The sequence below is a fragment of the Suillus subalutaceus genome (assembly GCF_016647625.1).
Source record: "Suillus subalutaceus strain FC151 chromosome Unknown DFJ58scaffold_722, whole genome shotgun sequence".
Lineage (NCBI taxonomy): Eukaryota > Fungi > Basidiomycota > Agaricomycetes > Boletales > Suillaceae > Suillus > Suillus subalutaceus.
Genome location: NW_024540971.1, coordinates 1 through 11289, shown reverse-complemented (window position 1 = coordinate 11289; position 11289 = coordinate 1). Strand labels below are relative to the sequence as shown.

Here is an 11289-nt window from a genome sequence, read left to right as displayed (position 1 = left end):
CGCATCTCACTTATATGCACGTTTCTCTGTCGGAACTCACTTGTTGCTGATCGCTATAGCGCTACTCATCAGTTTTTTGTCTTAGGTCGCTATAGGTTATTAGTCCTTCATGCTATCGCTACCCTTGCATATTAGAAGGGAGTTGCTTCAATAGCAGTCCTCTTGGGTCGACTACTACACTTGCGCTTATTTGGATAAGTGGCGCTAGTTTCTAACAAGCCTAGTCGCTATTTCTCTTTCACACCGGTCTGCCAGAACACCATGACCCTATGAATAAATTTTGCAACTGGAAGTAGAGCAAGAGGGATATGTGCCCTGGAGGGATCCTTTAGCACATACATTGGGGGAGTCTTCATTGTCAGAAATTCCATAGGGACTATTTGATACTTCCATTGAGGGGGGATGGTAGCATTTAAGTGCATCCTGAGAGCTCTCTTGAAGAGCAAAATGAAAGTGGTAGTTTTCTTTGGTTTAATTTCACCTCAGTTCAGAAAATTCTGATGCAACACAAATGGACTTCACAAATTCCAAGCTTGAGAAACTCATCAATGTCTGCCATGCTGAGGTCCAACCAAAGAAGGAATGCCACCATCTCCCAGTCAGGTTTGCTAGCAAATGGAAAATATAGATTGCTCACCCTCTCCTCAGCATACTTGTCAGACTCAAATTGCTTCATGAACATGGTTCCTCTATCCCAGGTCTTGCTTGCACCAAAATAAAACACCACTTCCTCCCCATCATCAGCCTCTACAACAGTATTCTCATGCTCTGGCCCAGGATGATCTTCCATCATGCATGTGTCATTGAAATTCATTTCATCTTCTGGTAGTGAGGCTTGAGGTTCCACTAGCAGGGATTGTACTGGTGGGCCTGAGAAGTGAATCAAGTTGTTGTTCCAATTGAATCATCGCAAGGTAGCTTGATTTAGATGTTGTAGAACACCTATGTCATTCTGAAAGTGCTTTCCACAGGAAGGGCACTGCATACCAATATGCAGTATTGCAAGTATTGCAAGTTATGTTCAGCAATTTTCAGAGTAAACTTCAACAATACTACAATGTCTTCACCAGACCAATTACATCCTTCTCTATCTCCCACTATCTGTCTAAATTTTTGTTTCCCTACAATTGATTTCTCATCTCCAACTCAGATGCCTAGACCACAGCAGAAAAATATGTCCAATCTTACCAGATTTTGATTATTCAGACAACTCATCATCCACTTCTGAACATCCGGAAACACTTGATAAGGTGAGTCCTTCTTTAGGGTGTGAAATATATGTATCCACTGACTTTCAATAGACCTCTAGTGCAGCTTGTCCTGAGAGTGCTGAGGAGGCCATGTACTTACTGGAGATGGCATGGGCAGATATGGAAGTTTGACGTGTTGAAAGGGACCTTGCTGATCAGCTCCTCCTTCAGCTTTGGGTCAATACATGTTATTGCCAACTCAGGGCTAGGAGAGCAAGGAAACAATTGGGAGACATGGAAATGAACATTAGGTGTGTGCACACCCTGGTGGTGAGGAATGTTTCAAGTGGTCAGAATTTCATTTTGTTCTCCAAAATCTGACATCATGCCTAGTATGTTGTTAGTTCACATTTGTATGCCACACAAATATTCATGTTCCAAGAACTTTCTTTCAAAGATGAATGGTTGTAGTAGTCCTGTGTATTTGAATCACAATGTTTTTGTCTCACTTTAATTGTATTTACCTATCACAAACCTTCACAAATGTGTAGTGCTTTAAGTTACTTTTTGTTTCAATAGAACTACATAGGTGTTGTAAGAATTTTCAAATATTAAGGCTGCTCAGGAATTAGCACCGCATGACAGCCACACCCAAAATGTAAATTAAATTTTCGAAAGGACTCATATGTAAGTCTGTAGGTTTCTGTGAGTCCCTGTGAGTCTGTGGTGTTTTGTGGTGTCGGTGCACTGTAGCTCTGTGCGCACTGTGTGTGGGGAGGGGCAGCCACCATAAACAAAGTGTGACATTATGTAAGCAAATATCATCCCAATACATGGTCAACACAATCATAGGAGGGTAAAGGCATACAAGATGGCGATATATGAAGCAAAATAGGTGCAGTACGAGTATCGAGACTGCGATTAGAATATTATATGCATTATATGAGTGTTGAAAGTCCATATTAATCCCTACCACAGGCCCTCTTCATCATCAGAATCTACCAGTGGCGCACTCTGCATCCTCCCGTGGCACATTCTCGTCCTGGGTCTTGGGTCCGGCACCACAAATATACCTAGCTGCAGCAGCTGCCAAAATAGCCTTCTTTTCCGACTCACTTTTTCCTTTCAGGTGTTTGGCTGCAGGCACTTCTGCATCAAATTGACAATGCCACCAAATCTGCAAGTCCACCTCAATGACACGCATCTTCGTGATTTCATCTGGTGTCACGCGAGGTACCACAGCTGCAAGTTTTGCTGATGAAGCTTCACAATGCTTCTTCCTCTTTGCATCAGTCTCGCGGTTCTGTTGTACCACCCACTTGTCATATTTCACCTGTGCAAGTTGTTGTTTCTTCTCGGCTCCAGCAGTGTCATTGATATGAGTCTTTTTGTGCAGGTATTTGTGTGTGCCTGGACTGAGCACCATTTTCATGTATGTTCCTGTCTGATTCTTCTTGTATTTTAGACGGCATTGAAGTGGGCCAGGGACATTCGAGGTGCATGTTGCATTGAAACTCGAAGGGTCCCCAATGCACCCTTGTTTGCATCATTGGTGGTATTCATGTGAGCTAGCTTGTGTTCCTCTGGTGACGTGTGCGCAATTATACCGTCGGCGGCAAACTCGCGACAGAAGCGGATAAGAGTTTCGAGCGCTCCTTCAAGGAAAGCGAGAAAAGAGAACGAAGGTGAGGGTATTTTGTATTGTCCTGGGCAATCTGCTGAATGATGTAAACTGATTCCAGCCGCTCGAATGGTTTTCCATCAAATGTGGCAGTCTCATAAGTGGCGTCCATGCCGAAGACAAGCTCGATGTTATCGATAAGCTTTTTGATGTGGGTGATGAGCCGATCGTGGAGAGGACCAAGGTCAAGGATGTTTCCTGAGGAGTTATGGACAGCGCGAAAATATGGGTGGCTGATGCACTGTCCCCACATGCTGAAACATACCATCTCCTGCTTCGTTTTGTCACATTCAAAAGCACAATAGACATTTCGCTCGATGTTTGTGTGCGTGCGAGCATCCTTCCTGTCCATGATGATCTTGAGGTAGACAACATACAAGTTTTCATGTACGAGCCACTCGCTGGCTCCATCACAATTACTGTGGTAGCGGGTGTTGCTTGTGTCGGGCCAAGGCGAGAAGTAACCAAGTTGTGCCTCAAGGAAAAATCGAAGAGAATCTTGTTGGCCCTTCTTGTCATCTTTATGATGGAAGATGGAACCTGCGAGTGCGAGTGCTTTTGCAGCCCCCCCTTGGGAAACATGCACTGCACGTGCCTGTGCAGTGGAGGGCCCCCCAGATGCAGCTGCTGCGTTATCACAGGTTCATCAACAGAACTGGTCCATCAACACCATTATGTCCCCACCAAGCTTGCATGTGAGTATTTCCACCCTTGACAGCATTCAGGTCCTTATGCATGCAGCATCCTGCCCATACAAAGAAATCTACAGACTCCTTTTCAGGTAGGGTAAGGGCAGAAAATCGCTCCTGGCCAATCTTGATGTGAAGCTGATGGCGAGCTTCGGATGAGTGTCGATCTCGCTCTTCGGCAGGCAGTGCTTCCCACCCTCCAATTCCTCCTGCAGCCGCAATAGCCCCTTCTGTAGTCTGCCATAACAGGGCAACGACATCATCAGGGGGTAAAGTGGCCAGTGCTCGTTCGCCTCGCACTTCTCTCTCACACACTTCCTTCCATTCTCTGAAGAGGTGGACAAATTTTTTCTGATCCTCAGCGTGATCTGTCAACATGCCCTTCACCTTGGTGACAAGCTCCCTTGGGTCTGCGACACCTGCCGTGACACCAACCATACATTCATTGTACACGGTACACATCTCGTGTATCATGTCCTTCCAGCCTTGCAGCTGGGTTTCGCTGGTATGATTAACCTCATGCTGAACACCAGCGAAGCGAGTAACCCTGGTGCCGTCATGGGTGGTGTACATGATATGATGGGACTGGTAATTGATATTCTTGTGAGATGTTCCATCGCCACTTAACGTGATGCCTTCATAATCATTTTAGCCCGAGGTACAAACTACTTCAGAAATTACCTACCATCAACTTGCATAATTTCATCCACCATCTGAACCTCTGCCTCCTGGAGTACACACCGAATACTGCGTGTGCTAATGTCACCTTCAACAACCATTCCGAGACAGTTGGCAACAGCGCTAATAATGTCTCGAACACTCGACACTGGTATGTCATGTTTTGCCACAAGCTTGCAAATCATGTCACGGACCTTGCCCGTAATCACATTCTTCTCCTTCAGGGAAAAGGTACTCTGCTCTGCTTGTACTGCAGTGCATGCAAGTGCTTTATTCACAGCCCGTGCTTTCTGAAGAGGGGCACGAGAAGCACGCATAGCAAGAGTATGATTGCGCCTGGTGAGCACCTCGTTACGTTCTCACAAGTACCTCAACTCATGCTCTGCAGTGACAAGAGCAATTTGAGTTGTCTGCACTTGCAAGGACACCTCAGTTGCAGATGCTCGTGCATCATTGAAACTTGACTGGAGTTTGTTGGTACAGGTTTTTGTGCGTTCATGGCATCGCTTTTCGTTCCTATAGTGTGTCTGGTATGTAATCTTGCACTTCTTCTCTTGCTCGAGCCTCACAACTAGTACTGACGAAATAGTTGTGGCTAAAGGAGTAATATTCTCCTTATTTTGTGTGTGCTGGTGAGTTGTGCAGGCCTTCAGTTGTGCAGTGACTTGTTGCTGAGATACAGAGCGTATTTTGGAAGGTTTCCAGCGATTGTGCTTGGAGTATTTGGACATGATCAGCCTGCAGGATGACTTACAGTACGCAATGTAACGCGTCGCGTCACGTCAATTGTGCTTACCAATCACATTTTCTGTGCATTCAAAGACTTTACACTGGCCTCTTACCATGGCGCACTGCAAAGGAGATGATCACCGGGATGACAGTTGAATTACTCGCTAGATGTATTGTAGGTAAAGTTGAATGAAATTTTTACTGTCCAAATGCTTCTATTGAGAGTGTGACATATCAGAAGCGTGTTTTTTAAAATTCTGTTTCCTAGAATACCATCAACTAGTAAATTCATGCACATCTCTCATTATAATCCCTGTCTCAAAATCGTGTTATCGTTCTACAGCAGACAATACATTTCTTGACCATCTGTTACGGCGCTACACTGTAAGAGGTAATCACAGTCGGACCTTGAATTTCGCTGAGCGTTGCCCCTCCCCACTGTGTGGCTCTGTGTGCGCTGTATGGCTGTGGGAGTCCTGTATCCAAAATTGGTAGTTTGCTGATGTCGTGTTTCCACAGCCGTGGCACGCATTCAATGACACGTTTTCCTGCGCTTCTCGTCTCAGCTACGTAGTTCAAGGCGTGGAAAGAGTGCTGCACCATGCATATGTACAGTACATTCTCTTATATGATCAATATACTTAAATACAATGGATACAAGCCACTTAGTGATGATACATGCCATAATTCCCACAGTTGCCCGATGATTACTACTCTCAGTTCAACATGAGACAGCGGTCATAATTACCTCCTTGGTTCGCGCCCCACCATGCAGGGAACAAGTGAGAGGTCCCACCAGCGCCTTGCACCGCAAACGAGAGGATGAACACCATGACTTGACTGCCTCCGTCAAGGGCTTCATCACTTGATCAGTCCGGGGTCCCTAATGACGTTCGGGAATACTCACCAGCTCCGATGATGTAGTTGTATTTGGCAAACCAGCGAGGGTAGCGCGTACGCAGCCACCATTGCGAGAGGAATGCGACAGCAAAGTAGGAGAGAGTAGATGAATTGATCCCAACACAAAGCCATCCAATGAAATAGCTGTGAAATATGTGAGCATGCTGACAGTAATACAGGGAACACTGAACGTACGCGATAATTGGAGTATAAAGATAATCAGCACGAAGCTTTGGCCAGTACCTGTGAATGACCCAGAAAGGAACAGGTATGAAAAGTCCGAGTACGTAAGCCCAAGCAACCCATTGGTATCTCTGGCCTGCGGAAAAGAGCTCGTGACTGAGTCCACCCCAAGCAATTGCCTGAGAGTTGTACATCTGTGGCTGTTGGCCAGACCAGATATTGGTTCCTTGAACAGATAACAAGATTTCACGTTGGTTATCTATGATTGAATTCATCATGACTACATGTGCAATGTCAGTTGATTGTTTTGGTCATGTAACAAGTGGCGTGCGCACTGAAGTTCAAGACGGCACCAAGCAGCGTGCCAAGAATCTGGGCGGTAAATGCAGCGCGAGGTGGCAGCTTTGCATCTGTAAATTACGGTCAACACAGATTGCCCTGTCCTCCTACACGCTTGAAATACACGCACACTGAGCAATCTTGAGGTCGCGGAGTAATAGATTGGCTTGGGTGACAGAGTCTGTAACATCGGGTTAGCCGACCTGTTCTGGGAACGCAAGGCTGACGCATACTGGATCCGTACAGAACAAAGTACATATTTGCCACTGTCGTATTCGTCAATCAAAGCACATTAAAAATCAACGACGAGCAAGGCAATCACCTGGCAACCCCTTGTGAAGGTAACCACCAATCATCTGGACAAACCTGAATCCAAATTGGAATATCGAAGATCAAAATTGAATTCAAGCACGTACGGCTGGATGATAAACATCAATCCTGTAATCGCGGCGAGTGCACAGAAGAATAGAATAGAAATCGTCGCCAGCAAGAGCGAGATAAGGAAGCCCCACCTTTAACGCTCGTCAGCCTGGACCACATTTCCAATCACAGCTACTCACCATGGCAAGGTCGAATTGGTCTTGTATAAAACGACCAGGGCAACAACGAAGGACAGGAGAAAAACGACGAAGTACCAGCTATTGGGAGCATCGGGGTACTGTTACAGAAATATTCTTATTAGTAAGCTGAATACAGAGAAATGCAAAACTCACCTTCAGCATCTGCTTGTAGTGGGGATCGATATCTTCATCATCGACGTCTTGCTCCCGCATTCCGTCGGCTCGCCAGAACTTCCAGTCAAAATTCGCCCATAATTTTTTGATGCCCGACGGATTCATCCAACTCCATGCAAAACATATATCGTCCCAGTTCCAGAGGAGAAGATGAGTAAACGTGGCCGCCAAAGCCTAGAATTTCAAACCGTCAGTCCGCAGAGTCTCACTAACGTTTGGTGGACTTGCCAGATTTGAGGAAAGCAAGTTGACTATCCAAGTGCTGGAATAGTAAGGTATTCCTTGTTCAGCAAGCAGTGTGGGATCGACTTGATAGTTGGAATTGAGAATGAGTGTTTGATTGTACTGTGTTCCGTTTTCATAGAACAAGAGTTGAGAAAGCTGTGGGGAGTTGGCGTCAATGTTCTGCCGTTGCACATGACTGTAGACTAACGAATGGGAAGTTCTGGGCCTTCCAGATGTTGTTGTAATATACAGCCGCAAACACAACCCTAGACATAAGTCAATGCAAGGTCTCGAATCAGGGCGGAGTGATCGCACATGCAAAGGAGGTAGCCCAGTAAATTCGCGAACTGTCCAAAAATATGTAAGGCTTCTGGCCCTCGGAATTGAGAAGAGGTCAAACCTGTGCTTTGAGCGGGATAGTCATAGGGTTCACCCCGCCAGAAATATACTGTCGCAGATCCAGTCAGTAACGCGATCCACTTCGAAGTTCGTCTTCACACTTACTTGCCAGTCAAAGCAGAAAGACAGGAGCCCTAGACCCTCGTTACCGTTTGTACCACCAAACACTCGCGAGACGGCGGCATTGTTGGGAGCTGCAAGACACATAATCGACAACCCGGTCAGAAGCGGAAAGATCCATTCTGGGAAAAGCTCCCAAAAAAAGATACTGAGTCGATCAGCGTGTTTGATCATTGCCGGTCTTAATCGAGGGACTTACGCAGTAAACACAATGTAAAAGACTCTGAGCTTTTTCCGTGCTGTCATCCCGCCCTCGTAGAGAGCATCGAACATGGACAGCAATGGTAGCACACCGGGGTATAACATCTTTGATGGATATAACAGGATGCCTGGTAGATGTATGTGAACACTGGGTTCAACAACAGACTCAATTGTGGACATACTTCTCATCATGCCACCAATTCCATAACTAAAAACTTTGTCAGCATCCGCTGGAACTTCAACAAAAATTCTCGTACCCAAGAAGTTGAGAAGAGAAGAGTAGGAGCACTGAGGCACCGGCATTGGGCGTGATATTGTAATACAATCTTTAGCAAAGATCAGTAAATTCCGTCAATACGAGTAAGGGTCACTGACCGCTGGACAGCAAGAACTTCGGTACCTAAGGCGGAGTTAGCAGAGGCGCTTGCCATGATCACAACGAAAGCATTTTCTTTCTTGTTGAACGGTCCCTGTGAAACATGCTTAGAATGAGGGAACGAGCGAGGGTAAACTAGCTTACGGGGTTCAGATAGCGCAGGAGTCCGCGACGAGGAATAAAGGTCTCCATGAAGATGCCCAGGATATAAGAAACAACCGCGAGGAACATCAATGACACATAAACCGTTTGCTGCGGCAATGATATGAGCACATAAAGTCGTCATGCTTGCTTTACTACGCACAGGCTTGAAATAATAGATTTCCGCTACAAATTGACATTGATAAATATCATACTGGCTAAAAACGAACTCAAAGAAGCTCACCGAGTACTCCACCAAAGGTTGAGAGGCCAAGACCAATAAAGAATGCACGGAATGTCCACGGGTTCAGAGAAGGGTCGTCGTCCACCGAGATGACGTGCGTAGCAATATCACGTTCGTTGGAGAGCACGCCTTCCTCGCTGTCCGAGTCAGCATCAACTGTTGCAGTTTCAACGTCGCCTTTTCCATCGAACGAGTTGTCACTAGTGCTAAGACCTTTCTCGCTGGGCACAGTGTGCTCGCCGATCGCCCCTGCAGCGGTCAGACTCATCGTACCTGATAAGACAATACTGCAAGAGAAGACTATAAGTATTTACCCTCAATACAGATAAGCGACTATTCTCGTAATTGGAAATCCAGTTGTTCGGGTACTACGGCCATCTCGGTGGCACCATTGTACGAACCTGTACGCGTGGTATCGTGAGCCTCGTGTCTAGTAATGAGATAAGAAGGTAGCTTGAAATGATGAGTCTAGTACAAAACAGCTCTGTTTCGGCATTTGGAATGCCATAACGTTGGTTAAACAGTACATGCCTGGGGGAAGTCACTCGGGCCAATGCATTTGATATTGCGGACCTAAGTTGGCGATCACATCAACAAAACAGCGCAGTACATGTCTGATGGAAGTTGCTCGGGCCAATATTGCGGACCTAAGTTGGCGATCACATCAACGAAACAGCGCAGTACATGCCTGAGGGATGTTACTCCGGCTAAGTTCACCTGACCTTCCCAATAAGCAAGCCTTACTATACTGGGTGAACACGCGTATCACTAAGTATTATTAGGCTTAGTTACGATAATACCCAACACCAGCATTAAATCCTGTCCCAAATCACCCCAGACCTTAGATATCCCTTTACGCTTTCGGTAAAGGTACGTGTTTCTTTCAGGTTGGGTTCTCACGCCCCTTGCTCTTGCTCATCGTCGTTGCCAGTGCCCTCTACCGCCATTCCTATCATATGACTACACCATATGTTTGGGTGGATCTTCTAGGAAAGTTACTGGACTTTCCAAGGCCGCAACCACCCATGGATTCAAGCACTCAATTCGAACGTCTGGAGTATTGACAGCTGGGAAACAAGGGCAGCGAAGAGAGGAAACAGATGCAAAGCGAAGGTTGCACATACAGGGTGAGTACCTTCTGACTGACTATCCATATATTCATCTAATTTCTTGCAGAAATGACCAACAAGGATCGAGACATCATTGAGAACATGTTTGCCGAGAGTAGCGTTGACATACAGCCAGAAAGTATACCTTACAGTCTGCCGCCTGGTGAAGAGGAAGTAGAGCTCAGTCACGAGGGCAGTGAGTACAAGGTGTTTGAAGGTTTGGCTCAACAAATGGCCAACATCTCAGGATGGTATGGTATTCAACGTTCAACAAAGTCTTGTACCTACTGATGTGGTGCTGGTGTGTTTCAGCCGCTACATGGACCCACGAACTCATACCGATCGCATTGAAGTTCAAAATGAAAATTGGGACATTCAGATGGACCGTCTGGTGGAGGTGTACTTGAACTATTGTGCCCGAGATTGTGGTGACGGTATGCCACGTAATGCCTTGGAGGAGCCAACACTGGGCGACGATTCCCTATCTCTCAAGAACATTGACTTAGTTGACATCTTTAGTAAGTACATGGCATCTTTCCAGGCTTCATAATTAATATTGTTCCAGGTCAAAAGTGCACCTCTCTACAACTTTGACCATCTCACAAATATCCAAATGAAACACTGATATATCATGGATATTTGGGTTGCTCTCCACTATATCCGACCATCGCCATCTCCATCCGCACACTTGCTGCATATCGACAGTCTCATCGCACTTGTCCCCAATTCAGTATTCAAGCACAATGTAAGGCTTTATGTCATCTTCACAATGTATGCTATTGGTTCTGTGCCTGTTATGTACTAATTGATTATGAATTCTGTTCTAGATTCCATATTGATCATATTTCAACATGCAATTTTCAGACACTTACGACGTGTTACCTTGAAATCACACATTGTGTCGACTCCCTTATCAATGAAGTGCTTGGCCGCAATACACCTAACTGGCGCCTTCTCAACTCATGTCCCTGCTGTTTCTACAAATTAGAGGACGAGGAAAACCTCGCCTTCGAGTGGCTGGTGACTATTGATGGCAATACTAGCTTAAAGCGATGGTCATCGTCAATAGATGGCAGCACCATGTGAGCTGATCTGCGCAAGTTCCGTACTGACTATTGGCTTGACCGTACAATGGTTGACCGCTTTAAGATGATGATGTGCGGGGACAATTAGTAAGTCCTTTCATTGCTACAAGTCTACGACTCTGGAACTCAATGATAAATAGAATACGACAACAAATAATGATGACTGGCAAGATGTCAAGCCCCCAAATCAATCAGTGCCTTCATTCGCTTGCAATGACTGGTGGCGAAATGCTGGTCCTGAACAACATAAGTGGATGTTTGCTATA

The 11289-nt window shown here is 45.8% G+C and overlaps 3 protein-coding genes across 3 annotated transcripts; 1 reads left to right on the top strand and 2 right to left on the bottom strand.

Moving 5' to 3' along the window:
- Nucleotides 1-487: 487 nt before the first annotated feature.
- On the bottom strand, nt 488-4969 carry DFJ58DRAFT_850290 (uncharacterized protein; the record flags this gene model as incomplete). Its single annotated transcript, XM_041393759.1, has 10 exons — nt 488-870; nt 1080-1101; nt 1351-1421; nt 1600-1666; nt 1726-1771; nt 2204-2640; nt 2798-3498; nt 3542-4195; nt 4246-4574; nt 4608-4969. The coding sequence occupies 10 exons, from the start codon at nt 4967-4969 to the stop codon at nt 488-490; spliced, it is 3072 nt and encodes a 1023-aa protein (XP_041234693.1).
- A 575-nt stretch (nt 4970-5544) lies between these two features.
- On the bottom strand, nt 5545-9097 carry DFJ58DRAFT_751597 (OPT oligopeptide transporter protein-domain-containing protein; the record flags this gene model as incomplete). The annotated part of the gene is made up of 22 exons (XM_041387777.1): nt 5545-5823; nt 5875-6011; nt 6063-6330; nt 6386-6460; nt 6520-6570; nt 6623-6655; nt 6712-6755; nt 6806-6901; nt 6950-7047; nt 7103-7297; nt 7337-7504; nt 7557-7614; nt 7664-7695; nt 7749-7796; nt 7853-8015; nt 8067-8196; nt 8251-8276; nt 8326-8394; nt 8444-8538; nt 8589-8696; nt 8749-8771; nt 8830-9097. 22 exons carry the CDS (start codon nt 9095-9097, stop codon nt 5684-5686), a joined length of 2325 nt encoding a protein of 774 aa, XP_041234692.1. The 3' UTR covers nt 5545-5683.
- On the top strand, nt 9005-11024 carry DFJ58DRAFT_919214 (uncharacterized protein; the record flags this gene model as incomplete). Its single annotated transcript, XM_041395610.1, has 9 exons — nt 9005-9080; nt 9120-9123; nt 9150-9509; nt 9668-9699; nt 9761-9956; nt 10006-10189; nt 10251-10456; nt 10670-10709; nt 10766-11024. The coding sequence occupies exons 3-9, from the start codon at nt 9440-9442 to the stop codon at nt 11022-11024; spliced, it is 987 nt and encodes a 328-aa protein (XP_041234691.1). The 5' UTR covers nt 9005-9080; nt 9120-9123; nt 9150-9439.
- Between the last annotated feature and the right edge of the window lie 265 nt (nt 11025-11289).